Source organism: Rutidosis leptorrhynchoides, chromosome 3 (genome assembly GCF_046630445.1).
Source record: "Rutidosis leptorrhynchoides isolate AG116_Rl617_1_P2 chromosome 3, CSIRO_AGI_Rlap_v1, whole genome shotgun sequence".
NCBI lineage: Eukaryota > Viridiplantae > Streptophyta > Magnoliopsida > Asterales > Asteraceae > Rutidosis > Rutidosis leptorrhynchoides.
In genome coordinates this window covers 534,241,308-534,265,017 of record NC_092335.1, presented here as the reverse complement: position 1 = coordinate 534,265,017, position 23,710 = coordinate 534,241,308, and the positions used below count along the sequence as shown (strand labels likewise).

Sequence of the window (23,710 nt, the reverse complement as noted above, 5' to 3'; positions counted from 1 at the left end):
ACTACATTCTATGGTTGAATTATCGAAATCGAATATGCCCTTATTATTAAGTCTGGTAATCTAAGAATTAGGGAACAGACATCCTAATTGACGCGAATCCTAAAGATAGATCTATCGGGCCCAACAAGCCCCATCCAAAGTACCGGATGCTTTAGTACTTCGAAATTTATATCATGTCCGATGGAGGATCCCGGAATGATGGGGATATTCTTGTATGCATATTGTGAATGTCGATTACCAGGTGTTCAATCCATATGAATGATATTTTTGTCTCTATGCATGGGACGTATGTTTACGAGAAGTGGAAATATGAAATCTTGTGGTCTATTAAAATTATGAAATGGTTATTTATGTTAAACTAATGAACTCACCAACCTTTTGGTTGACACTTGAAAGCTTGTTTATTCTCAGGTATGAAAGAAGTCTTCCGCTGTGCAATTTCTCATTTTAAAGATATTACTTGGAGTCATTCATGACATATTTCAAAAGACGTTGCATTCGAGTCGTTGAGTTCATCAAGATTATTATTAAGTCAATTATAGTAGATATATTATAAAATGGTATGCATGCCGTCAACTTTCGATGAAATGAAAGATTGTCTTTTCAAAAATGAATGCAATGTTTATAAAATGTATCATATAGAGGTCAAGTACCTCGCGATGTAATCAACTGTTGTGAATCGTTTATAGTCGATATGGACTTCGTCCGGATGGATTAGGACGGGTCTTTACATTTATAGTGGGATTCAAAAAGTAGTCGTTGATACACGGTTGCCATCACGGTCGACCATGGTTCGACCGTGCGTGCTCCATTCCAAATTTAGTATCCGTTGTATAGCCGTTTGACTCAAATTTGAACACCACATTTTGGCACCTTTACTCCTTCTAGCACCTGCAAAAGAAACCAAACATCCTATACAAGTACTATATGCATTAAGTGTGTGAGATTTGGCCTTATTGCATGAAAGTGACTTAACATTCCAAAAGTGGTAAACCCAACATTCTTGGAGAAGTGTCTTGATTGATATTTTGGGAAATCTCAGTTTGATCAAGACTTAGTTAGTCACATTAATGCCTTTGGTTCAATTCTAAAGACTAGTCACTATGTCATTAACTTCCTAGTTTCAATTAATCACAAGTCATGTTCCATTTGGGTTTAGGTAGAGATTAATTGAATGATGTCTTTATAAGATAATCATGAAGTATGTAAAGACATCAAGGTTAAGTCATACTTGAACAAGCAATCACACTTAGTTACTTAGACTAGATCAAATAGACAATTGACTATAATTTCATCTGTGAACCATTTTACACTTAATCTATTGGAGTAGGTTAGTTACTTGAATCCTAACTAGTGAGCACATAGCAAACATATTAATCAAGTTGACAAGTTTATGAGTATTAAGCATATTGTCAAGTAACAAGTAATACTCACATAGCAAGAGATAGTTATTCTAGGATCAATCATATAGATACTTGCACAACTTATAATTCAAGCTTTTAACAAGTTCAATTTCAATATAACATATTGCTTGATTAATGTGTAAGCACACATTAATGTTCAACACATGCACAAGGGAAGAGCAATCTATAGTTGGGACTTGGTGACCATCCTAAATGTATCTAAGTGTATTTTAGGACTACAAGTCTTTACTAGTTACACTTGAGAGCATTGTTCCTCATTTAGCCTTAATTAATCACTAAGTCATTTTCAATATCAATTATTGTTCTAGTGACATTGTCTTAAGTGTGTTGGTACTTGATGATCATACTAAGGATGTCTAGATAAGAATTAAGATCACAAGTTGTTAATTAACACTTATATGTTATGCCTAATCTTGGTTAATTTGTCATTAAGATGTCATTAGGCGTAAATAACCACAATTAGTGTTTTTATGACCAAAACTCAATTGAGTATGGAGAAGGCATCTATTCTAAGCATGTTGAGAAAGGTTTCCTGAATTATAGATGTCGGGAACTAGTCAAATTTTATTTGGTCAAAATTGGTAACAGAGAAAACTTCGGTCGCACTGCGGTTGACCGTGGTGGCGACCGTGCAACTTGTTTTCGTAAAACTGCGTTGCAATTCAGTTTGGGGTTTCACGGTTGACTATGTGGTCGACCGTACCTCGACCGTGTGTTTAGCTGAACTTTTAATTTCATTCTTGAAGCTATGTTTGACTTGGTCGTTTGCAAGATAAAGTATGGATTAGTGACCTTGCGTGTTTTATGTTAAGATGTCAGTCATCACTTATGCATATGTATGTGTCATCATCAAAACATATTCTTTGGTTAATCATCATACTTAAGTTTGTTGTTTAGTTCATTAACCAACATTCAACCAACATATATATATATATATATATATGTATATATATATATATATATATATATATATGTATATATGTATATATGTATATATATATATATATGTATATATGTATATATGTATATATGTATATATGTATATATATATATATATGGTGAGGATCCTATAAAAATCAAACATCTCAAGGAACTCTAACAACTAAAGGTGCATGGAAATTTTGATTTTTTGTTCGGATTCAGTCAAAATTTGTAGACTTCAAGAATTGTAGAACAATGATTCTTTTTGTTCGAATTGGGCATTTTTTGTTCGAATTGATCAATTTTTGTTCGAACTCATAAAATGTAGAAGAAAGTATAGAACACAAATTGTTCGAACATAATGTAACATTTGTGTTCGAATTCACTTCAAATTGCTCATATTCAGAAAATTGTAGAGTTGGAAAATGTAGAACATAAAATGGTTCGAACACACCACAAAATAGTTCAAATTAGTCAATTTTCTTTTGACTTCAGGATTTTGTAGAACGAAACGTGATTTTATATGCATCTCAAAATTATTAGACTAGACTATAAAATTGTTCGTCCTTGTATGTTTTTTGTTCGACTTCAAATTTTTAGGGTTCTCATTCATAATTGAATTCTCATGACTATATATATATATATATATATATATATATATATATATATATATATATATATATATATATATATATATATATATAGGGGCAGGATCAATGGGGAAGTAACCAATCGGGGGGAAGCGTGGGGAAGCAAAAAAAAAAATTTCGTTTTTTTTGAAATTTTTTTTTTCCAGCATCAAGATCACACGAAAATATGAACATTTAGAAGAGACACCTCGTGATGAATGTTATTATTTAGGCGGGAAAACGATCGACAAAAATAACATTCAATATAATATTGTTCGTGAAGAATATGAACGTTTTTTTTTATGTTTTGTGAAGTAAAATTTAGCCCGATTTAGAGTTTAGGGTTTAGGGTTTAGGGTTTGGTGTTTTGGGTTTATTCCATAAACCCAAAACACCAAACCCTAAACCCTAAACCCTAAACTCTAAACCGTTCTTGTTAAAAACTCAATCTAAATCCTAAATCTAAACCCCAAATCTAAACCCTAAACCCTAAATTTCTAAACCCTAATATCTAAACCCTATAAACCCTAATATCTAAACCCTAATATCTAAACCCCAATAGCTAAAACCTCAAAATACGCTCGAAAAACACGATAATTGTTATATATTACTTCTTCGAGCGTTTTCCCGCCAAAATAAAAACATTTTTCAAAAAGTGTCTCTACTAAATGTCCATATTTTCATCTCATCTATAATGTTCGTGAACAAAGTTTTTTCAAAAAACGAAAAAAAAAGTTTTTGCTTCCCCCCGAATGTTACTTCCCTCTTGATCCTACCACTATATATATATATATATATATATATATATATATATATATATATATATATATATATATATATATATATATACACACACGTATACATATACATGTGTGAGTGTGTGTGTGTGAGAGAGAGAGAGAGAGTCCATGTTCAAAGGAGAGTTAATAAAAGTGAACATTTATATTTACACCCATTCGTTTCAATTGCCAGAATAACGGAATTATGAATTTGTTTAAAGGATGTTTTACTTACATATATATTAAATATATAAAAAATACAAACGTCCTCTATGTTTGGAACAGTTTAGGGCAGGTAGATACCACACCCATAATCAACATTACGGTTAATCAATAATTTTAACCGTTTAGTTTAGTTAATAACAGTTTGGTTCATTCGACCAAGTTGGTTAATTACTAGATATAAGATGGTTAATTTGATTTATCATACGAGAAAAAAATGAATCATTGATTTGTGCGTAACTGCGTAATATAAAAGATAAACATTTAAATATATGATTATTACGTATTATTTTATCATTCATTGATTATAATTAATGTATTATTAATGTAGAGTATTAATTAAGAGATATTATAGGTTCTTTTTAAGAGTTACCGGATAAGTTAAAGACCTAACACACATAATGTATTATGTTAGTCTATTTAAAGATAACATATTGTTACACCAAACTCAATTAATACAGACAGATTAAAAGAAAATAACAAGAATAGTTGTTATAATATCTTTACCTCTAACACGTAACATGAAAGATATCTCGAAATTGATAGCGGTTACAATAACGTGAAACTCGATGGTAAAATTACAATTTTTCTCTCCTAACTAAGCCGCACTGTATATTTGGGGTTACAATTCAGGAAAGCGTAGCGTAATTGACTATTCGATAATGTCGTGTCGTATTTATTTGTGGCAAATCGAAAAGAATTTACAGTTGGTTGTAGTTATCTTTTTCATATTTATATTTGATGTTACACATAAGTCTATGAGCTTTATTATTTTGACAAATTGACCCTCTTCTCAAAGAAAAAAATCATACGTACAGTTCTACATGATGCGGTTGTGGTTAATATGGCGTAAGTACCTTTTATTTTCACAACTAATCCACAAAGTGCGATTAATCCATAAATGTTAACCATACTCACAGTTATACATTGTGCAGTTAATTCGGTTTAGTTTTATTGGTTAATATGAATGTTGTCCGGTTAATGCGGTTTTTTGTTCACCCTAGTTAATTGCATCCAAGAATATGTAACTGTAACAAAAGTATTATTGTTATTTTTTTCATTAATAATAAAAAAGAATGTTGTACTGTATTGTAATTAAGAATCTTGAATAATGTTTTACTGGAGTATTTTGTAATTAAGATTTTTGAATCGAAATCGAAATAAAGTTTATAAACCCTTAAGAAAGGAAGAGAAAAAGAAGCAAAAATTCTATAATAAAAGAAAAATTTTCTCTGACTGTTTAAACAAAGAAAAAAGTGTATCGACGCCTGAGAGATTCGAACTCTCGCGGGGAAACCCCATGTACTTAGCAGGCACACGCCTTAACCACTCGGCCAAAGCGTCTTATATGCTACTTTCCTCGAATAGGGTAAATAACTACATACGTTTTGCTGTTCGAATTATCTTGACCTTTGCATTTTTACATTTATTATTCAAGCAAATGACCAAAGTGTTCAATGTTCATCGTTCAACAATATTATGAAATACTCAACTTTAATTGGTGTCTTGGTCTATATCAAACGAGAAACCGATCTATATTAAATCCAAGTGAAAAACTTTTATTTTAAATTCTTATATAACCAATAATTCCGTGTTGTATGAATAATTTATATCAGATCTTAATAACAGGAAGTTGAAGGCAAAAGGAAGCTTAAGCTTAATAAACATGGACACCATTTTCTATATTCAGAAATAATATTACATGTTGTTGTTCCAAAGAAAATAATATTACATGAAACATACAGGCATATTGTCATTAATATTACATGGACACCAGTTTTTATACACATTTTGATCCATTGCAACTATATTCATTTTTAACAGACAAAAAGCCTCTTGTATTTCTAGTCTGTCTATTCTGTACTCCTTTCATTGTATTTGTTGTCGTTTAGCTACAGTACATCATTGAAAACTTACTAATCAGCGTGATTTTCGTCTTCTTAGTTTGTAAACAAATCATTATCATCTTCACACATGATTGACCCAAATGCTAATAGTTGTGATCATAGGCTAGCTTTTGTCGTTGGTTGCATATATATTCAACTGATATACGATCCGTTATCTACGTATCTCCTTGATCAGCCTCCCATCCAATAAGATCTGATATTGTTGAAGTATGTTCTACTTTAGGAGTTTGACTGGAAGCTGGTGTGCCGTTTGCATCTGAAGAGTTTTGTGCTACCTCGTCTGCGTAGAGTACATCCTCTATACGGTTCATTACTGTGTTTGCCAAACTCTCCAATACTCTTGAATAGCTCTCCAACACTGCATGACCAATATCCTACATAGTTCGAAAATATTAAAGTTATGCTGTCTTTTTTTAACGGCAGTATCGGCATCCCCAGAGGGGACTCAACCACATTCGCGATCATATGTCACCCACACAATCGTTAGGAGGAAACCCAAATCGCAACAACCCCGGCAGTACAGTTGAAGATTTTGAAAATCCTCTCCGAGAAGCTAATTGTTGGCAATACCAGTTAGATCCCGACCCTTGGAATCGAACCTGCGCCTACTCGTTGAGGACAAACAGGTCGCCCCCTCGTATTATAATTGTATTACTATAAAGAAGAAGAAAAAGAGTTTTTTTCTTCATACCTTATTAGACTCGATTTTGCTGATGTCTAGTAATGATTGAGGTAGTCCGGGGAACCGTTGTTTGAGAAGAAGTAAAATGGTTTCGGCTCTCTCTTCAAAAAGTTCTCTTCTCTCCATTTTCGAAGATGAATTCCACGAAGATCTTGACTCCTTTTGATTCATCTTTCTCTTCCATATGATCATCGAAGCTTCTATCTTGTTCTTTAGATCAAGTATTTTGTGCTCCGATGACAAATCTATAGATGATAGAAATTGACCGGGGTCGAAATACTCAAGCGTAATGCTTTTATATGTTACTTCCCCGAGGCTATCTCGACTATTCTGTTTCCAAATAATGTAGATATTGTAATGTAATTGTAATTGTACATTGTATTAGCCTTAGCATTGTATGATAAGATATAGATTATAACAACAGGTAAACGGATGAAGTTTTTGTTGGGTGCAAACCCAATCCCACATTGATTGGGGATAAATGTCAAGATCAACATATAAGCTCATGAGTGTCTCTCTCTACTACCAATTGGTTTTAGAGTAATGTGGGAGCTCATGGCTTATATGTTTGGTGCTTGTTGGGCTATAACTGGTCCTTTCAGTGGTATCAGAGCGGGTTAGCCTAGAATTATGTGGATTAATCGCCCCAGTTAGACAACGATAATGGATCATTGTGTGTGCCTTATATCAAAAGATCTCCCTGATTTGGCCTTGGTCAGGTTGAGAGTTGCGGGTAATTGCCGGCGATATAAGATGAATGGATCCTGTGCGGAATATCGTTGAAGGGGAGGCCTGGTGATGTGGTCTTCGGTTTGAGGGGAGGATTGTTGGGTGCAAACCCAATCCCACATTGGTTGGGAATAAATGTCAAGATCAACATATAAGCTCATGAGTGTCTCTCTCTACTACCAATTGGTTTTAGAGTAATGTGGGAGCTCATGGCTTATATGTTTGGTGCTTGTTGGGCTATAACCGGTCCTTTCAGTGGTATCAGAGCGGGTTAGCCTAGAATTATGTGGATTAATCGCCCCAGTTAGACAACGATAATGGATCATTGTGTGTGCCTTATATCAAAAGATCTCCCTGATTTGGCCTTGGTCAGGTTGAGAGTTGCGGGTAATGGCCGGCGATATAAGATGAATGGATCATGTGCGGAATATCGTTGAAGGGGAGGCCTGGTGATGTGGTCTTCGGTTTGAGGGGAGGATTGTTGGGTGCAAACCCAATCCCACATTGGTTGGGGATAAATGTCAAGATCAACATATAAGCTCATGAGTGTCTCTCTCTACTACCAATTGATTTTAGAGTAATGTGAGAGCTCATGGCTTATATGTTTGGTGCTTGTTGGGCTATAACCGGCCCTTTCAGTTTTCTCTGTTTAGGTAATTTTAGAAGAGTATTTCTATTTATTTTTTATTTTTATTTTTTTTTTACCTTGGGGAGGTTTTCCATGTAACTTTCAGGGATCTCCATTTCTGCAAGTATTTCAGCATTGATAGCCATGGACGCTTTTAGGACTTGATTTGCACAATCTTTTTGCTTTTGCATCCATTTTCGCGATTCTTCTGAAAGTCCTCCAGGAGGAACCTTCACTGTCGGCAGCCACCATTTATCGCTTCTTTGGACCCCTTTTTCTGATTCATTTGCATCTTTAGATACGTACCAGAATTCTGTTTGATCTTTGAAGTTGTCAAGACAATCCTGCATCAAAGGTCATTTTAACTTACATGAATAATAATAATAATAAGATTGGTACTTTGGACCCAAACTTGTTACCCAACCCGCCCAATTTGCCATCTTTAATTTGGAGCTTAAAATTATACAATATGAAAATGTGAGCCTAAGGATGTTTATTTTGATAATTCTAGTCATAAGTAGAAACTAAAAGTATACGTCTTTTTTATGCAATTTTGCCTTCACAGTAAGATTAATTTGTTTGTAAAGTTGAGATTAGGAATCATACTGTGAGCATCTTGTCAAGCTTTTTTAGTGCTGGGACATTCATGAGCAGATCTTTTCTTTGTTTTGTCACCATAATCTGCATATCTGAATCATATATTAGGAACCCAAGCTACAATTAATACATAAAGATTGCTATATAACTTACCCATGAAGGTCAATATTCTGGTATAGCAACTAGAGCCCAAAACAAGCAGGTTAACCACACAATTAGCTAATCAGTATAATGGCTTGTTTAGAGAGTCCATCACTTGAAAATTAAGAAAGACTTGATAATTGGTCACTACACATTTTTGTCTAGTTATGACTTATTAGACTCGATATAAAGCGTTTATTTGTATTTTGACCAGTAAACAGATAAAGTTTTTCATGTTCAGGTTAAACAAGGAAGAAAAGTATTTTTTTACTCGGACTATATTTTGACCGGATAAAGTTTTTAGTGTTCAGGCTAAGGCTACCCGTATTTTGACCAATATAGGTACCATATCCTAACACGAAGGTAGATGACCTCCATATTTGATCCATCTCGAGCAGTGTGTTGGACAGGGACAAACTCAACGATATGATCTGTTACAGATAAAAGCCAGTCAACTTCTTTTCGCCACCTCTTTTTCGAATCTTCTTTCATTGGCGCTAGTTTATGCTGTTCTCCAAACACCGAAGCTACAAATTTATCAAATAAAGATTAATGATCAAACATAATTTCATGTTTAAACTATTCATATATAATTAAATTACCAGCAAGATTTGTAATGGCATTCGATAAAGCTAAAGCTGATGGAACACCTTTCCCTCCACCTGACATATCTTCTCCTAAAAGCAACTTAGAAAACTTTTCTTTCATCTGTTCCAAGTCTACAATACTCGAAATCTTTAATAAAAAAATAAAAAAAAAAATTTGTCTTTTTGATTGATAAATATCGTGACATTGTTACAGGCGTACCCGCTCTATGCCTTTCCAAAAGCTTTTCCTTGAGCTTTTCTCTGGTGTTTTCATGCTTTGAACTTTTATTAGAATTTAAAATATTATTTGAATTTGATTGTGTAGCATTCGTTGTAGATTGTTCGTCATCCATTGCTTCCTCCTCAGGGATCTTCGATGGTTGTTCTACATCCGCCATGTTCTTGTCAAAAACTTCAATGGTTTCTAAGAGAGTTCATGAAATACGTAATCTGAAACAGCTATGTTTTATAAAACTTAGAAGCATCTAGACGTTGAAATTAATGAAAAAAACAAAATGCCCCCTTTTTTATAGAAGATGGTAGGAAAGTGGCTAGATTTTGAAACATTTCATGTGAACAAAAGAAAGCATTATGGATTAGATGATCATGGCATTAAAAAGTCTAGTTTTTGATATGTTTTTGTGTTGATTTTGACATAGCTTCTTGTTTGTGGTCTTTCTTTATTTAGAAACTTTTATGAGCTTTTCTATTTGTGGGGTGTATGTTTTTATGAATCTAAGTGGTTTTGTTTTATCAAAATTAGCCAAAAACATGCATGAGAATACATCCACATATTTTTTAAAATAATGAATTTGAGTAGTTTTTGAATCAATGAAATGTGTTTCTAGTTTTTAATATTCAAATGTCTAAGAGTGGTGAAACCTAAGATCTTAACATGAGACGAAAATAATAACTTTAGAGGCAAGTAGCATATAAAAGTTTTATACCTTAAAATTATTGATATTACACTAAAAGATTTTTTACAAGTGGGACGAAATCCCCTCCTGGCCTTCTATCTTCACCCCTTGAATCTAGTACAATTCATTATTCTAACATAGTCATTTAACTTAATGTTAGGGAATTTTATAGCTTAATAATTCATCAACTACCACATTTATATAACATAACTACGTGTCTACGTTCCACTCTAATACTAATTGACGAAAGAGTGAGTAACCCATCAACCTTCTATATTGACCTTAAAATTTATCTCCGATCAATGTAGAATTGAGTTTACACTTCAACACTTACATAGAACCAGAGCCGTCTCATTCTTTTTTAAGGTCATGTTCGATAAGTAATAATGAGCACTTATTTTTTAGCCAAGGACAGAGCTTTTCAGGAGTAGGGAGGGTTTGTGCTCCCCGCGATAGAAATGAAGCCCTTAGTCCATTGGATCACGGACATTTGGACTTTTTGAATCATCTAAATCAGAATCAGAGCCTATATGAAGAGACGTGATTAAAATGGTGAATGCTTGCAACAGTTCAAACGTTCGTAACTCAAAGGACTATAAATTTCTATTTTATGATAACATTTCGTTCAAATCCTTCCTTCCAGTAGAGGTTCTTTTGTCTAGGATATCACCAATGAACTAAAAATTTATATTATACGATAAAATTAATTTTTCTTTTTGATAAATCATATCATACCCATCCCCTTTTAAAAAATTTCAAGCTCCGTTACTTAAAGATAAATGCAATTTGCTGACTTGGGCTTGTGTTCTTTAGTAGTTGAGGCGATACAATAACACACTAATTTTTTTAAGCTCAAAATCCTTTAAACTAATTAACTAAAATTTAAAATCTTTATTTTAATAATGATCTGCTACGTTTTTAAATAAATACATTATTAATTTTCAAAAATTATTCAAAATTATTCAAAAATTTCAAAATTTCGAGTTCTATTGTTCAATTACGCACACTTTACACATGTGCCGAAGAAGCATGTGCATATAACTCAAAGAATAACATTAACTTACATTTAACTTTCATTGAAGTTATAGAGACTTTCATACTCCAAACAGTTAACGCTTGAAAACTTCAAAAAATATCCTATAAAGACTTGGTTCAATTTTCCATCTATTATAATAACGAACATCTTTCTTGCAAGTCTTCTCGTGAACATGACCTTTCATCCATATTATGAAAATGGGTAATATGAAATTATGAAATAAATAATACTACAATAATAATAATAAATAATATAATAATAAACAAAATACATAACGAAACTCCTATCCATTTTTTTATTTCACAAACACAGATTTATTTGATTATTATCGATTAAATAAAATTGTTAGACAGAGAAAGTAAGGTCTAAAATGGCGGATGGAAAATCACCGAGTAACAGAGATCGGGAGCTGCTTATTCCCGTCGCAAACACCGCCGCCGATGATGACCGCGCGTCCCCAAAACCCTCGCCGTCTTCTTCTTCATCATCTCATAACGCCGGCCGTGAGGTAAATCTACAGTTACCTATGAAATTTCATTCGATGACTTAAATGATTAATTAGGTTTTAGATATTGAAGCTAATTGCGACCTAGTTAGGGTTTCAGCTTAATCTATTTTACCTATCTTAGTTTTTATACTATTTTAATACTAATCATGCGTGTTTTGTTTTTTATCCTCTTAATTATGTATTTGACTAACTACTAATTAGGTACTGATAGGACACTAGATTGGGGTTTAATACCATCACAATAAATAAGCGGCATGGAAATAGGCTGTACATTGATTAATGAATGAGATTGAGGCATAGCTTGGTAGTGATATTAGCCCTTAATTCTACCAGGCATCTAGTTTTCGTTCATTTCGTTCTATTAATTTTTAGCTTGCCTACTTATTCGGTTACTGTTTGTTTTACTTCTGATGATAGTCGGGATCTTCTTTCCTATAATGAATCATATCTACCTGATGATTTTTATGTAGTGTTTGAGATTCTTCGGACAAAACAATTTGTGTGTGTGTGTGATTATTGGTCATAACGGTTTGAAACTGTATGACCATAAATGGATTTGGGTATTACCTTTATTCTGATGAGCTTCTTCACGTTGTTATTCTCATGTAGACTTTCTCCAAAGTTATTAGGAGTTGGGCTTCTAAAAAGTTCATGACGGGATGGTATGCACATGTTACATTTCTAACCCTTACTTTCTTCTCTAAGTATGTAACTTAGTTTTTATTTTGAACCTCCTCTAATTTTATTGAGCATGATTAACGGCAACGAATTAAGTTGGCATACACATGAATAATTTATTGAAGTATAAGACAGATGAGTTATTGTAATGTAATCGTGCGTTTGATGCTTTTTGCAGTGTCATCCTGTTGCCAATAGCTATTACTTTCTACATAACGTTTTGGTTTATAGATTTTGTGGATGGGTTTTTCTCTCCTATATACGCTCAACTCAGCATAGATATATTTGGTGAGCATGTGATTGTAATGTTCTTGTTGATGAATGCTTGAATTTTAAACTGAAGGATCTGAGTATCATCACTTTGGTTTTGTGTAGGTCTTGGGTTTATAACTTCCATCCTCTTTATATTTTTGGTTGGGGTGTTTATGTCTTCATGGTTGGGTGCATCCGTTTTGGGCCTTGGGGAATGGTTCATCAAACGAATGCCATTTATTCGACACATTTACAATGCATCAAAGCAAATTAGCGCTGCCATATCTCCAGGTCGGTGGTTATCAATCTGACAATCTTTGCGTTTTCAATTTGAGATATGTACCGTACATAAACGCATACATTTGCAAAATCTTGCAGATCAAAACACTCAAGCTTTTAAGGAAGTCGCGATCATTAGGCATCCACGTATTGGTGAATACGCATTTGGGTTTATCACGTCATCCGTCATACTCCAGGTTGATCCTGAAATCTAATCATTGATAACGTTCCAATAGTTTGTATGACTTTTATTATGTGGTTCTGTTCTAGGTGGAATACGGGCAGGTCGGGAGGATTGGGTAATGGGTCAAAATGGATTGGGGTCAAATGGATTTTAGGGGCAATAGTGGACCGTAGCCTATTTTCAATGCATAAAGATTCTAACTCGTTGTATTCTGAAAATTAAGTATTATTGAGAGAATAAAACTCTTGGAACTGAAATTGAAATTGCCACACAATAAGCTGGATAAAAAGTGTCGTCCGTTAGTCAAAAAAAATAAAAATAAATAATAAATAAATGCTTGCTTGGGGCTCCCATTACCCAATCTGCCCAATCCACCCATTTTGCTGCCTCTTAACAAAATACGGAGTATAAAATTGCCGTTAACTTGTGATTATCTTGCAAGTTTAATTCGGTAATGAATTTCTGTAAGAATAATTATTATTTTTTCAAATTACAGAATTATTCAGGGGACGAAGAGTTATATTCAGTATATGTCCCGACAAACCATCTTTATATTGGCGATATCTTCTTGGTCAACTCAAAGGATGTTATCAGACCAAACTTATCTGTTCGTGAAGGAATCGGTGAGTAATTGCTTTTTCCATCGCTTCCAGACTTCTTTGACCATATATGTTGACTTCGTATAACGATTTTAATGTATAAAATGCATAAAACCTTAAAATTCATTTTTAAAATATAAACATACATTTGATTGTTATAATGTAGTTTTGTAATTATGTGCAACACATAATTTACATGTGAAGGTTTCGCAAAAAGGAATCAAATAAAACACACAGTACTTACAGATATGGTGATGATCCGTACACCAGTGAACATGCATTATAATGTCGTATTGTACAACCCTTTAAAGCAGATTTAGTGGTGTATGGATAATATTTGGTGGTGTACGGATCACTGCCCATATAGGCCTGACTTGACAAAATTTTGTCTCGACCTGTACGGGACCCACTTTATTTTTTTTTCCTATCCAACCATCTAGCCAAAACAAGTATCTTCCAATACATTAACATCCTTATGGTTAAAGTAGGACCATTGGCTTTCGATTTTCATAAAACTTTATTTTGTTTTTGGGCAGAAATTGTGGTCTCAGGAGGCATGTCTATGCCGCAAATACTATCAACACTGGATTCAAGTGTTAATGATGACAGACCAAGAAATAACAGAAATTGAGAATACATGCAAATGTTGGATGATAGTCGAGTAAATTTGACGCTTTGAATCTACCGAGGGTGTTTAGTGAATTATTAATTAGATACGGAATCTGATTGGACTAGTGTATACGGTGTAGAGAAGAAGTAATGGCAGTTCATAGTCAATAGGCGATATGATCTTGTGCTGTTTCATACATGTAACTTTAAATCGGACTCAAGCAAATGAGCCCAGGTGAATTATGTAGATAGAATCTAGATTTTTCTGCTGGTAAGGTTATCTTGTATTTGTCAGGGGTGTTATGGGTTTGATTCATAATTTGCGATTCTATATTTTAGAGGCATGCTAGTGCCTGGAGTCATACAAATCTTATTAACAGTACGTTTGGAAGTGCTAAAATGTTATAACAACGTAAATTAAACGAAATTCTATTCATACACAACATAACGGTGACGTGTGAATATGTATCAATGCATTTTCATAATATATGCACCGTTTTTTATCATTCACTGTAACTTTTTCTCTCATTGTGCTGAGGGGTACAAGTAAGATGAAGAAGCTTTTGGGTGTCGGATCTTCTAAGGAATTTGAGTTTTATTCTTGCTCGGGTAAATCGGTTCGCTTTGCACAAGTGGAAAGAAAGCTTATTAAACCAGATTCGAAGCCCAAGGAAGCGCCTTTAGCTGCAGAGTAGCTCGGTTTTTTCATCAACGGTTTTGATGGTGTTGAAGGTTCTTTGCGTTAGCTCTTGACTCTGGGTTTCGAGTTTGTGTCTTGGTTTTGTTTGGTTTGTTGTGTGTAGGCTCTCTTCTGTCTAGTTTTTTTGTTATGTAGGTCGTTAGTAGGTTTGTTTTTGTGTTGGTTGGCTTTTTGTACGGTCGGGTGGTTCCACATGTTGCCTTGCCTGTTTGCGGGATCGGTTCCGTATCCTTGTTTGGGCCCGATGAAAGCCCTGCCCATTCTGTCTCGCCTGCAGGCCCATCAATTCTTCAGGGTGGGCCGGGCTAGATGAAAGTCCCTCTGTTCTATGTATGTTATAAAAAAAATTAAAGCTGTGCACGTAACGTTTGTACACTTTATTATCATTATTAATCTTTTATGTGTTTTTGTTATTCCATTCGCACACGCTATATCGATTGCCAATAGTCCAATACCCCCTTTTACCATGGATAAAACCTAAATAAAATCATTCATATTAAAAGCTACGGAGTATAAAGTAAACTGAACTTGCTTAATAAAATCATCGGTGGGCCTGGCGGGCCCACTTTACAACTCAGCTGAAATCATAAGTTACATATACCGACACAAACATAACTTGTCTGTTTTAAGGTTTTTTGTTAAGCATCCAAAAATCCCACATTTGCATTTACTTTCCACATGAAACGGTCTCTTTCTATTTCCATTATTTTCGATCCCTTATTAATCTCCAAAAAAACGCCTTCAAATACAATCTTAACAACAATTCTCACTCATCACTAAATCCACACAACTATTTCAGCTCTAATTGAGTTCTAATTCAGTTTTGCATTTAGAATAAAAAGAAGAAAAAATAATCGATTGTATCACTATCACCTCAATCTTTGAAAAATCCTATTTTTCGAGTCTCGATATCAATTAGTTTTTCTACAAAATGATGCACGAGAAGTCGGAAAGTGATTCAAGTAGTTTAGGTTGCACGTCGATAGGATCACCTTCTTCACCAAAATGTGACTACATTGTTCAAAGTCCGTCACGTGATTCAGATGATAAATCATCGACCAACAGTCATACAACTCCGACCGATTCGCCATCACATTCTTCTCATTCACATACATCATCGGAGAGCCGCGTTTCAGGGCCCTATCGGTTTATGGGAAAACAACAACATCATCATCATCATCATCAACAGCATAACCAATTTATGAAGAGGAAAAAAGGGTGGTCATCACCTTTGTTTAGTGTGATTGATGAAGAAAATGAGAATTATGAAGAGGATGATTATTATAATAATGATAAAAGATTAATGAGACAATTAAGGTTTTTGTTGTTTTTGATGGGTTTTGTGATGGTTTTTACAATCATTTGTTTCATCACTTGGGGTGCAAGTCGGCCTTACAAATTTCAAGTTCGTATGAAGGTACAAAAAAATCCTCTATTTTTGCTTATAAGATTTAGAACAGATCTTTTTGAATTTTTATCAATATAATAGTTAATTTTATTTACTCCACATGGTAACTAAATTAAAATCGTGTATATATACATTCGCATAAATTTATATTATTTTGCATATAGATTAATTAGTTTATACTAATGTAATTTTAATTGAAAAATTAAGTAAATTATATTAATTAGTATTTATTTATATGTAATTTAATTATATTATTTATATTAATGATAAACCACGTATACCTTTTATATAAAAAATAAATATAAGATCACAAGTTCACAACACTCACTCCACTGTAAAAATGATCTTAAACTTAATCGGTTAATGATCAGTTTGTTACAAGATTGTTATGATCACATGTTTCGTGCTATTGAGATAATATGAAACTATTATTTTTTATTGTAACCAATGTAAATAATCATCATGACTAAATCTATGAATGAGCTGTAACTTTTTTTATAGTTATTATATTAAATTAATGTTTTATATCAATCAATCAATATCAATATGTAATTGAAAAGAAAATAAAACAACAATTATACTCCTTGTTTCCACTTTTTCGAAAAAGGTGATAATATGTACACAATCCTTTTTGTTATGTAGACAATCAGTCATGATTTACCATGTTGTACTGTACTTCGTATAACATTGTAAAGCATGATTGCATGATTGGTTGTGTACATTACAAAAGGGAAAGTGATACTCACAAACCAGTTTTTGATCTATACACACCTAATTTACTAATATATTATGTACATATCACTCCACTTCGAAAATTATATACGGAGTATTATGCTTTTTTCTATTTTGTGTTTTAAGACATCGACATTGGCTATACAAATACCACAAGGATAAAAGCACTAGTGTAAAAAAACTCCAATTAATCATTTTTAAGAACTATCCATTCCGATTTTTCAAAATCAATTTAATCAATTGGTTCAGTTAATAAGCTACAATCGGATTTGTTGATCAAAGTCTGTCAAAGTCAAATTTGGTCAACATTTCAACATAAATTAGTATTAAATTTTAAGGTTTTTTAACAGATTGATCGATGTCAGACAATTATGTTACAATTTAAGTTTATGTTTATGGTTTTCTACAATATTTACACATATAACTTTGATATATATCATTTAAATCTAAAGAAGCATAATACGATTAATCCCCGATTAATTCCCGAATTGCCAATTACTATTTCCCAAGTCCCGACCGATTAATCCCCCAATAGCGAGTTTTGCAACCTTGAATAAAAGCATTTTGTGTTATTCCTATTGTGTATTGTGTTAATGTAGGGGTATGTTTGGTATTACAAGTACAGATATAACTTTTAAATGATCTGCTTTATTTATTTAACGATTTGTAGAGTTGGAAAGTAAACAATTTCTACTATGGAGAAGGATCAGATCACACAGGAGTTCCAACTAAATTTTTGACTATAAATTGTACTGTAAAGATGACCATACACAACCCTGCTACATTTTTTGGCGTTCATATCAAATCTAGCCCTCTAAACCTATTCTATTCGAAAATAATCGTTGGAAGCGGTCAGGTTAGTACTTCGTATCTACATTCTGTTTGTTCGATTTTGTAGTAGAACTTTAAAACTTCATATTTACGATATATTGTTGTCTATCAGTCTGTGAAGTATTATCAACCGAAGAAAAGTCGAAAGACAATGTTGGTGAATGTGGAAGGTCATAAAGTTCCACTTTATGGAGCTGGTACGGGGTTAGTTATGGCGAATAACAAGGGTAGTGTTCCGTTGAAGTTGGTGTTTGAGATTCACTCACAAGCCAACTTAGTAGGACGATTGGTGAAGGCAAAACATCGACATCAAGTCTTGTGCGTTATGAAAATTGATTCACAACTTGATAAAGTCATTGAGTTTGATCAAGATTCGTGTTCATACTATTAAAATGAAAATTAAGATTTAGGATTATGTTTCATTTTTGATTAGTTTATGAACATTACTAGCAAGTGTATCCTTCTACTTACGATTATTAAGGAATAAAGATTGATTACTTACAATTATTTATGGGTGGGATGGTTTTTACATACTCCTCTAGATCAGGGAAAGCAGTGAGTTTCGAACAAGTTGAAGGCAAGCTCATTAAGCAAGAATCGAAAGGGAGGAAAGCTTTATTGGTAGCTTATTGGTAGCGAATAAGTTTTGTGTACCTTAAATGTTCGTTTGATCTTTTAGTTTGTTTGTCTTGTTTGTGGGTGTTGTTCGGAAGTGTAGTTACACTGTTTGGTTGGTGGTTTCTTGATTTGTTGTTTGTAGGTTTGATTTTTGCTTGTTCGATTGGTTTGTTTTAGTTGGTTGGCAGTTTCGATTTGCTTAGGCAGGCTCGCTTATAGATAGCGCGTTTGTTTTGGCCGTTATTTCAATTTTCCGGCGGGTGTCATTTCTAGTTGTGAGGCTCCTTGCTTTTGGTCTTGTTTGTTCTTTGATAGGTTCTTCGTTTCTGAAAGTACCTTGGTTTTCTATAAAGTTCTCGTTTTTCAAAAAAAAAAAAAAAAAAAAAAAAAAAATTGATAAAATTGAAAATTAAGTCATGTAATCACACTTCTAAATGCACACCCTCTTTATCATTATTTTAGAAATGAAAAAGGAACTGTATACACAAATAGTACAGTTTGAAGCATGTAAAGGTGAACAAATATGAACCTGTGAAATATGAATGATCTGCAACCAAATCTTGACAATTAAAAGCGAAACTTGTACGCCTTAAATCCCTAAACTGTCTTCTATTGAGCTGTTACAGTAGTTGAATCTTGTTGAGATTGTAAACTAGTGCTGACATCATCTGACTTGTCAATAGCACAACCGGCAGGCAGAATTGTGCCACCAATCCTTGTTGGTGGCCAATACCGCAATATTGATCTCCCGATAATGTTTTTCATAGGCAAGGGCCCCCTAATGTGATTACATATATAATTATTCATTTCAAGTCTGGGAGAGTATTATAACATATTAACATGACATACAAACCTTACACAAACCATCTGTTAGATTAAAAAGTTAAGTGTCCGACTTTTTACACTTACTATGTTTACATTTTGCACCTAGGTAAGGTTTTCCCTTTTCACTATGTTCAAATATCGAATAAGGTTTTCCCTTTTCAGGCTACCCTTTAATATTTTTACAAGGATGTACGTAGCCTAACCAGATTACACGTGACCGTTTCCGAACCCTTTCCCTGGTCACCCTAAGATATACGGCTAGTAAGGTTTGAACCTATGACCTCTTGTAATGATATGAGGACCCAACCACTAGGCTATCTTGGGATGGTTAATATACATGAACGGGAGATACTAGAGGGAGGGCGGGGCACCCGCCCCTACACTAAAAAAAAAAAAAACTTTACTAAAAAATGAGGTTTTTTTTAGTGTTTGCCCCAGCTGTCAATGAAAAATTTAATAAGTTTTTACACCCGCCCCACCTGTGGTCGGGTTCAAGTTCCGCCACTGCTAATATATATAGCATATCATAGAGATATTAACTTTCCTATCAAAAGGGCAACACGGTAAACAAATCTGTACACAAAACTGAGAAAACGTACCAAACGTGTGAATCATAGCTATTATTACGATTGTCTCCCATCACAAAAACAGAATTCTCTGGTACACGCTGAAATATAGAATATATAAAACAGGTTCAGCAACAATATCAAGATTTGGGTTTCATAAAGGATAAATATCATGATCATGATTATATTTAAAATGGAACATACAACTGATGTCATTTCATATTTAGGTGCTTCATAAGTGAAGTCTTCATTTCTGGGAACCCCATTTACTATCAGCTTCCCGTCATGCACCTGTGATTAAAAGTTTGCAAATACTTTACTAAAAAGTTTGCCAATTGATCAAATGTCTAAGTTACCCTTGACAAGAATGAAGTAATGAAAACTGATGGACAAAACTCCATAGTGTAGAAGTGGCCAAATAAGCAAGCTGGATAATGGGTCAGAAAGAGTAAACTTTTGGTATAGTTCAAGCCAGGTTGGGTTGACATGAAAGTTTAGGCCCATGTTTTATCACTAACGAGTCAACAGAAAAAAGGAAAAAGAAAAAAAAAAAACCCTTTAAAAGAGGCGGGTCAAATGGGTCGAAAAGGTTACATATTAGCAATTACATAAGAAATTTATTATGGACAAAGTATATTGTGGTTCACGCATCCGACCCGACCATTTTGCCACCTCTGGTGCAGATCAAGAACCTCACTGAATCACATTTTTACTTGTTTTAACAGTTATTTTAGCAGTGACATTGTTCAAATACAAGCATAGGATAAAAACCAATATTCCACAATGAAACACAATTACATCAGATGATCGTATACACGGGAATGAATGAACAAACTCACCTCCACTAAGTCGCCGGCCTTTGCAACAACTCGTTTAATAAATACATCATCATCGGTGTATCCTACCTCTTGGAGGACTGGAGGGCTTTTAAAAATAACGATATCGTTTGGGCAAGGTTTTCTAAAATAGTAACTAACCTGAAATGATGTTAACAATTCAAGAAATTGTCAGATTGTGGAGCCACTTACATGAAGAAAAAAATTTGGCATAGCTTCATCCACATGCAATTTAAAAGTGCACACTATTATATCGAAAGTACACCATTAATATAAGAATATAAAACTACATCTATGGTACAAGAACTAAATGTACACACCATGAATAGTATACCATTATTTCTAAAGAAGATAAAAGTATACCTATGATACAATAAGACTAAAACTTATGTGTGCCATAAATGTATGCTACACAAGACTTCAAGATTTCTTCCAAAAAAAAAGGTTTGTGATGCTACACAAGACTTTAGTGCACAAACCTAATATATAAATTTTGAAGTGAAAACCATACTATTACTCAGAAGATAAATAAAATAAAATAAAAGTTTCTACCTTTTCAGCAACAAGTCTATCTCCAACATCAAATGTAGGATACATAGATAATGAAGGAATAAATCTTGGTTCAGCAATAAATGATCTAAAAGCAAGTGATACTGCAAGTGCTGCAAATACAGTTTTTGCATCATCAGAAGTAAAATCCACCCAATCAGGTAAAAACCCACTCTTTTTTTCTTCATTCCCATCTCCACCACCACCTCCGCCGTCGCCGCCACCACCTCCGCCGCCACCTTCTAAATCCACACCCACCTTTATTTCTTTTGCTGAATCTTTGATTCCATGGCAAATTAGGTTGTGGAATTGAGTTTTAGGGTTGTGGGTACTAGTAAAGATTGAAACTTTATGGGTTTTAATGATTGGTTTGTGTTGGTTGTTAGCGAAAATTAGGGTTTGTGATGAACTGGTGATATTGAAGGTGAGTTTGGGGTTGTGAATGGAAGATAACTGAGGGAGAAGATGTGAAGATACCATTTTTTTATGTTTGTATCTTCAAATTTGATGTGGAGAGATTGAATTCGTTACAGGTTTGTTAGGTTCATAATGCAATTTTCTAACCCAATTGGATGGAACACTACAAAATCCGATATTTTAACCTTTTTATAAAACTGTACAAAACAAAATACGGGTGGATATGAAGATGGATATTATTATTTACTACGCAGGTAAAAAGGGAAATATACATTTCTCTCATGAAGCATTACGTTTTTTACGGTATGTTCTCGAGTTTTTAGGAATATAATTAAAATAAAGAAAATGCTAATGATAGCTCTAAGGGTTATCATTAACAAATAACTACCAACTATATCTTGTAATTAAAAAAAACTTATTTTCACGAATAACTGTAAATAACAATTGAGATATTTTTCTACACAAAAGTAATGATTTATATTCTCTCCATCATTTCATTTAATCTTTCATAACAATAACAATAACCCATTAACTTCCGTCTCCATACACATCTCCTTCAATAGAAGTTACTTGATAAAAGCTTATAAATTACTACCCTCTTCCATAATTCCATTACTTCAACACCCATTTTACAATTCAATTCTTAAGGTTCGTTTGGTGTTTATAGTGTAATCATCAACATAAAGTTTAAAAACGAAATGAAGAATTAAATATGACAAGTCAACCCACACAATTAAAGGTAAATTATAGATAAATTAAACATTTGAATCACACTTCTTAAATTTATAAAAAAATCAACCCATACATTTAATGTTATCGTTTGTACTTAGTTGTACTTAGTTTAGTTTACTAGATTAAACGGCTTTGTTCACATTGTTATTGAACCGTTAAATTTGGTTAGTTTAGTTGGTCTAGGGCTCGTTGTTGGATTCTTTTGTAACGATTATACTGTTTAATCTTCGTATCCGTTCTAATGTTATCGTTTTTTGCCAAAAAAAAAAAAAAAAAAAAAAAAAAAACCCAGACATTTAATGTGAGACGAAGGAAATATTTTATTATTTCATAGAACAATTAATTTAAATTTAAAATACCAATTAAATTGATAAATGCTAAAAAGGTATTATCCACCGGAGCATTTTGCGATGTCACAAAATTTTCTTTATATGATTTACAAAATACACTTTAACTATTTTATTATTAGATTTGACGATTAATATGGATCTAATTTGTGATAATTAATTTTTAAATGTATAGCGTTCTCTTTAATGCGCCGATACCTTAACTATTTTTTTCACTATATTGCATGATTTTTTTTTTTTTTTTGAAAGATCAACTTTTATTATTGGAACATACTCTAGGAATCGCTATACTAAAACAATGTACAAGATACATAAAGGGAAAGACATGAAGCACAAAAATAGCAGGAAAAACCCAAACCACATGATCAAACACATAGATAGAGATATGACTTGAGGAAGCAAGTGGTGATGGAAACGTTGTACAATGCCAAACAACTTCAGCTACAAAGCACAAGCGAGCCATCACACTTTATCCCTTCCTAGGTGTCCGATCAAGGATTCGGATGAAAAAACCTGCATACTTAACCGATTCCCTCTTTGGAGGTAGGGTTGACGTTGAAGATCTTTAGATTAGTTAACCAACTTTGCCATTCAAGGTTGAGATTTCTACCACGACGATGGATCCACTCGAAACTTTTTAATTGAATGCCGGAGACGATTCTTGGACTGCTTAACGGAATGTTACCGAAGACAAGGTCATTACGGTTTTTCCAAATGTAATAGCTCGCGACCCATATAACTGCTTGCCAAATGGAGGCACCTGTTGTGATGACCCGGGAATTTTCGATCAAATTTAAACTTAATCTTTATATGTTTCCGACACGATAAGCAAAGTCTATAA

At 33.5% G+C, this 23,710-nt stretch overlaps 4 protein-coding genes and 1 non-coding gene across 7 annotated transcripts; 2 read left to right on the top strand and 3 right to left on the bottom strand.

Annotated features, from left to right (window-relative positions):
* Nucleotides 1–5,237: 5,237 nt before the first annotated feature.
* TRNAS-GCU (transfer RNA serine (anticodon GCU)) lies at nucleotides 5,238–5,319 on the bottom strand. Its single transcript has one exon. It is a non-coding gene; the product is annotated as a tRNA-Ser (tRNA).
* A 417-nt stretch (nucleotides 5,320–5,736) lies between these two features.
* Nucleotides 5,737–9,142, bottom strand: LOC139898416 (rop guanine nucleotide exchange factor 12-like). Of its 2 annotated transcripts, none has more exons than XM_071881145.1 (5): nucleotides 9,032–9,142; nucleotides 8,528–8,602; nucleotides 7,999–8,265; nucleotides 6,574–6,894; nucleotides 5,737–6,256 (listed from the first exon to the last, which is right to left on the bottom strand). In XM_071881145.1, the coding sequence occupies exons 1-5, from the start codon at nucleotides 9,035–9,037 to the stop codon at nucleotides 6,038–6,040; spliced, it is 888 nt and encodes a 295-aa protein (XP_071737246.1). In that variant the 5' UTR covers nucleotides 9,038–9,142; the 3' UTR covers nucleotides 5,737–6,037. The 2 variants fall into 2 exon arrangements, with proteins under 2 accessions (XP_071737246.1, XP_071737247.1); XM_071881146.1 differs by having other exon boundaries at nucleotides 8,672–9,116.
* Nucleotides 9,143–11,433: 2,291 nt separating this feature from the next.
* LOC139898415 (protein LIKE COV 1-like) lies at nucleotides 11,434–14,657 on the top strand. 2 transcript variants are annotated; one of them, XM_071881143.1, is made up of 7 exons: nucleotides 11,434–11,707; nucleotides 12,317–12,369; nucleotides 12,564–12,673; nucleotides 12,761–12,928; nucleotides 13,016–13,113; nucleotides 13,607–13,723; nucleotides 14,236–14,657. In XM_071881143.1, the coding sequence occupies exons 1-7, from the start codon at nucleotides 11,570–11,572 to the stop codon at nucleotides 14,362–14,364; spliced, it is 813 nt and encodes a 270-aa protein (XP_071737244.1). In that variant the 5' UTR covers nucleotides 11,434–11,569; the 3' UTR covers nucleotides 14,365–14,657. The 2 variants fall into 2 exon arrangements, with proteins under 2 accessions (XP_071737244.1, XP_071737245.1); XM_071881144.1 differs by having other exon boundaries at nucleotides 11,444–11,707; nucleotides 13,597–13,723.
* Nucleotides 14,658–15,939: 1,282 nt separating this feature from the next.
* LOC139901962 (uncharacterized) lies at nucleotides 15,940–18,370 on the top strand. The gene is made up of 3 exons (XM_071884622.1): nucleotides 15,940–16,425; nucleotides 17,819–18,004; nucleotides 18,092–18,370. The coding sequence occupies exons 1-3, from the start codon at nucleotides 15,940–15,942 to the stop codon at nucleotides 18,368–18,370; spliced, it is 951 nt and encodes a 316-aa protein (XP_071740723.1).
* Nucleotides 18,371–18,999: 629 nt separating this feature from the next.
* On the bottom strand, nucleotides 19,000–21,924 carry LOC139898413 (chloroplast processing peptidase). The gene is made up of 5 exons (XM_071881142.1): nucleotides 21,377–21,924; nucleotides 20,828–20,965; nucleotides 20,193–20,279; nucleotides 20,022–20,089; nucleotides 19,000–19,375 (listed from the first exon to the last, which is right to left on the bottom strand). Exons 1-5 carry the CDS (start codon nucleotides 21,851–21,853, stop codon nucleotides 19,207–19,209), a joined length of 939 nt encoding a protein of 312 aa, XP_071737243.1. The 5' UTR covers nucleotides 21,854–21,924; the 3' UTR covers nucleotides 19,000–19,206.
* Between the last annotated feature and the right edge of the window lie 1,786 nt (nucleotides 21,925–23,710).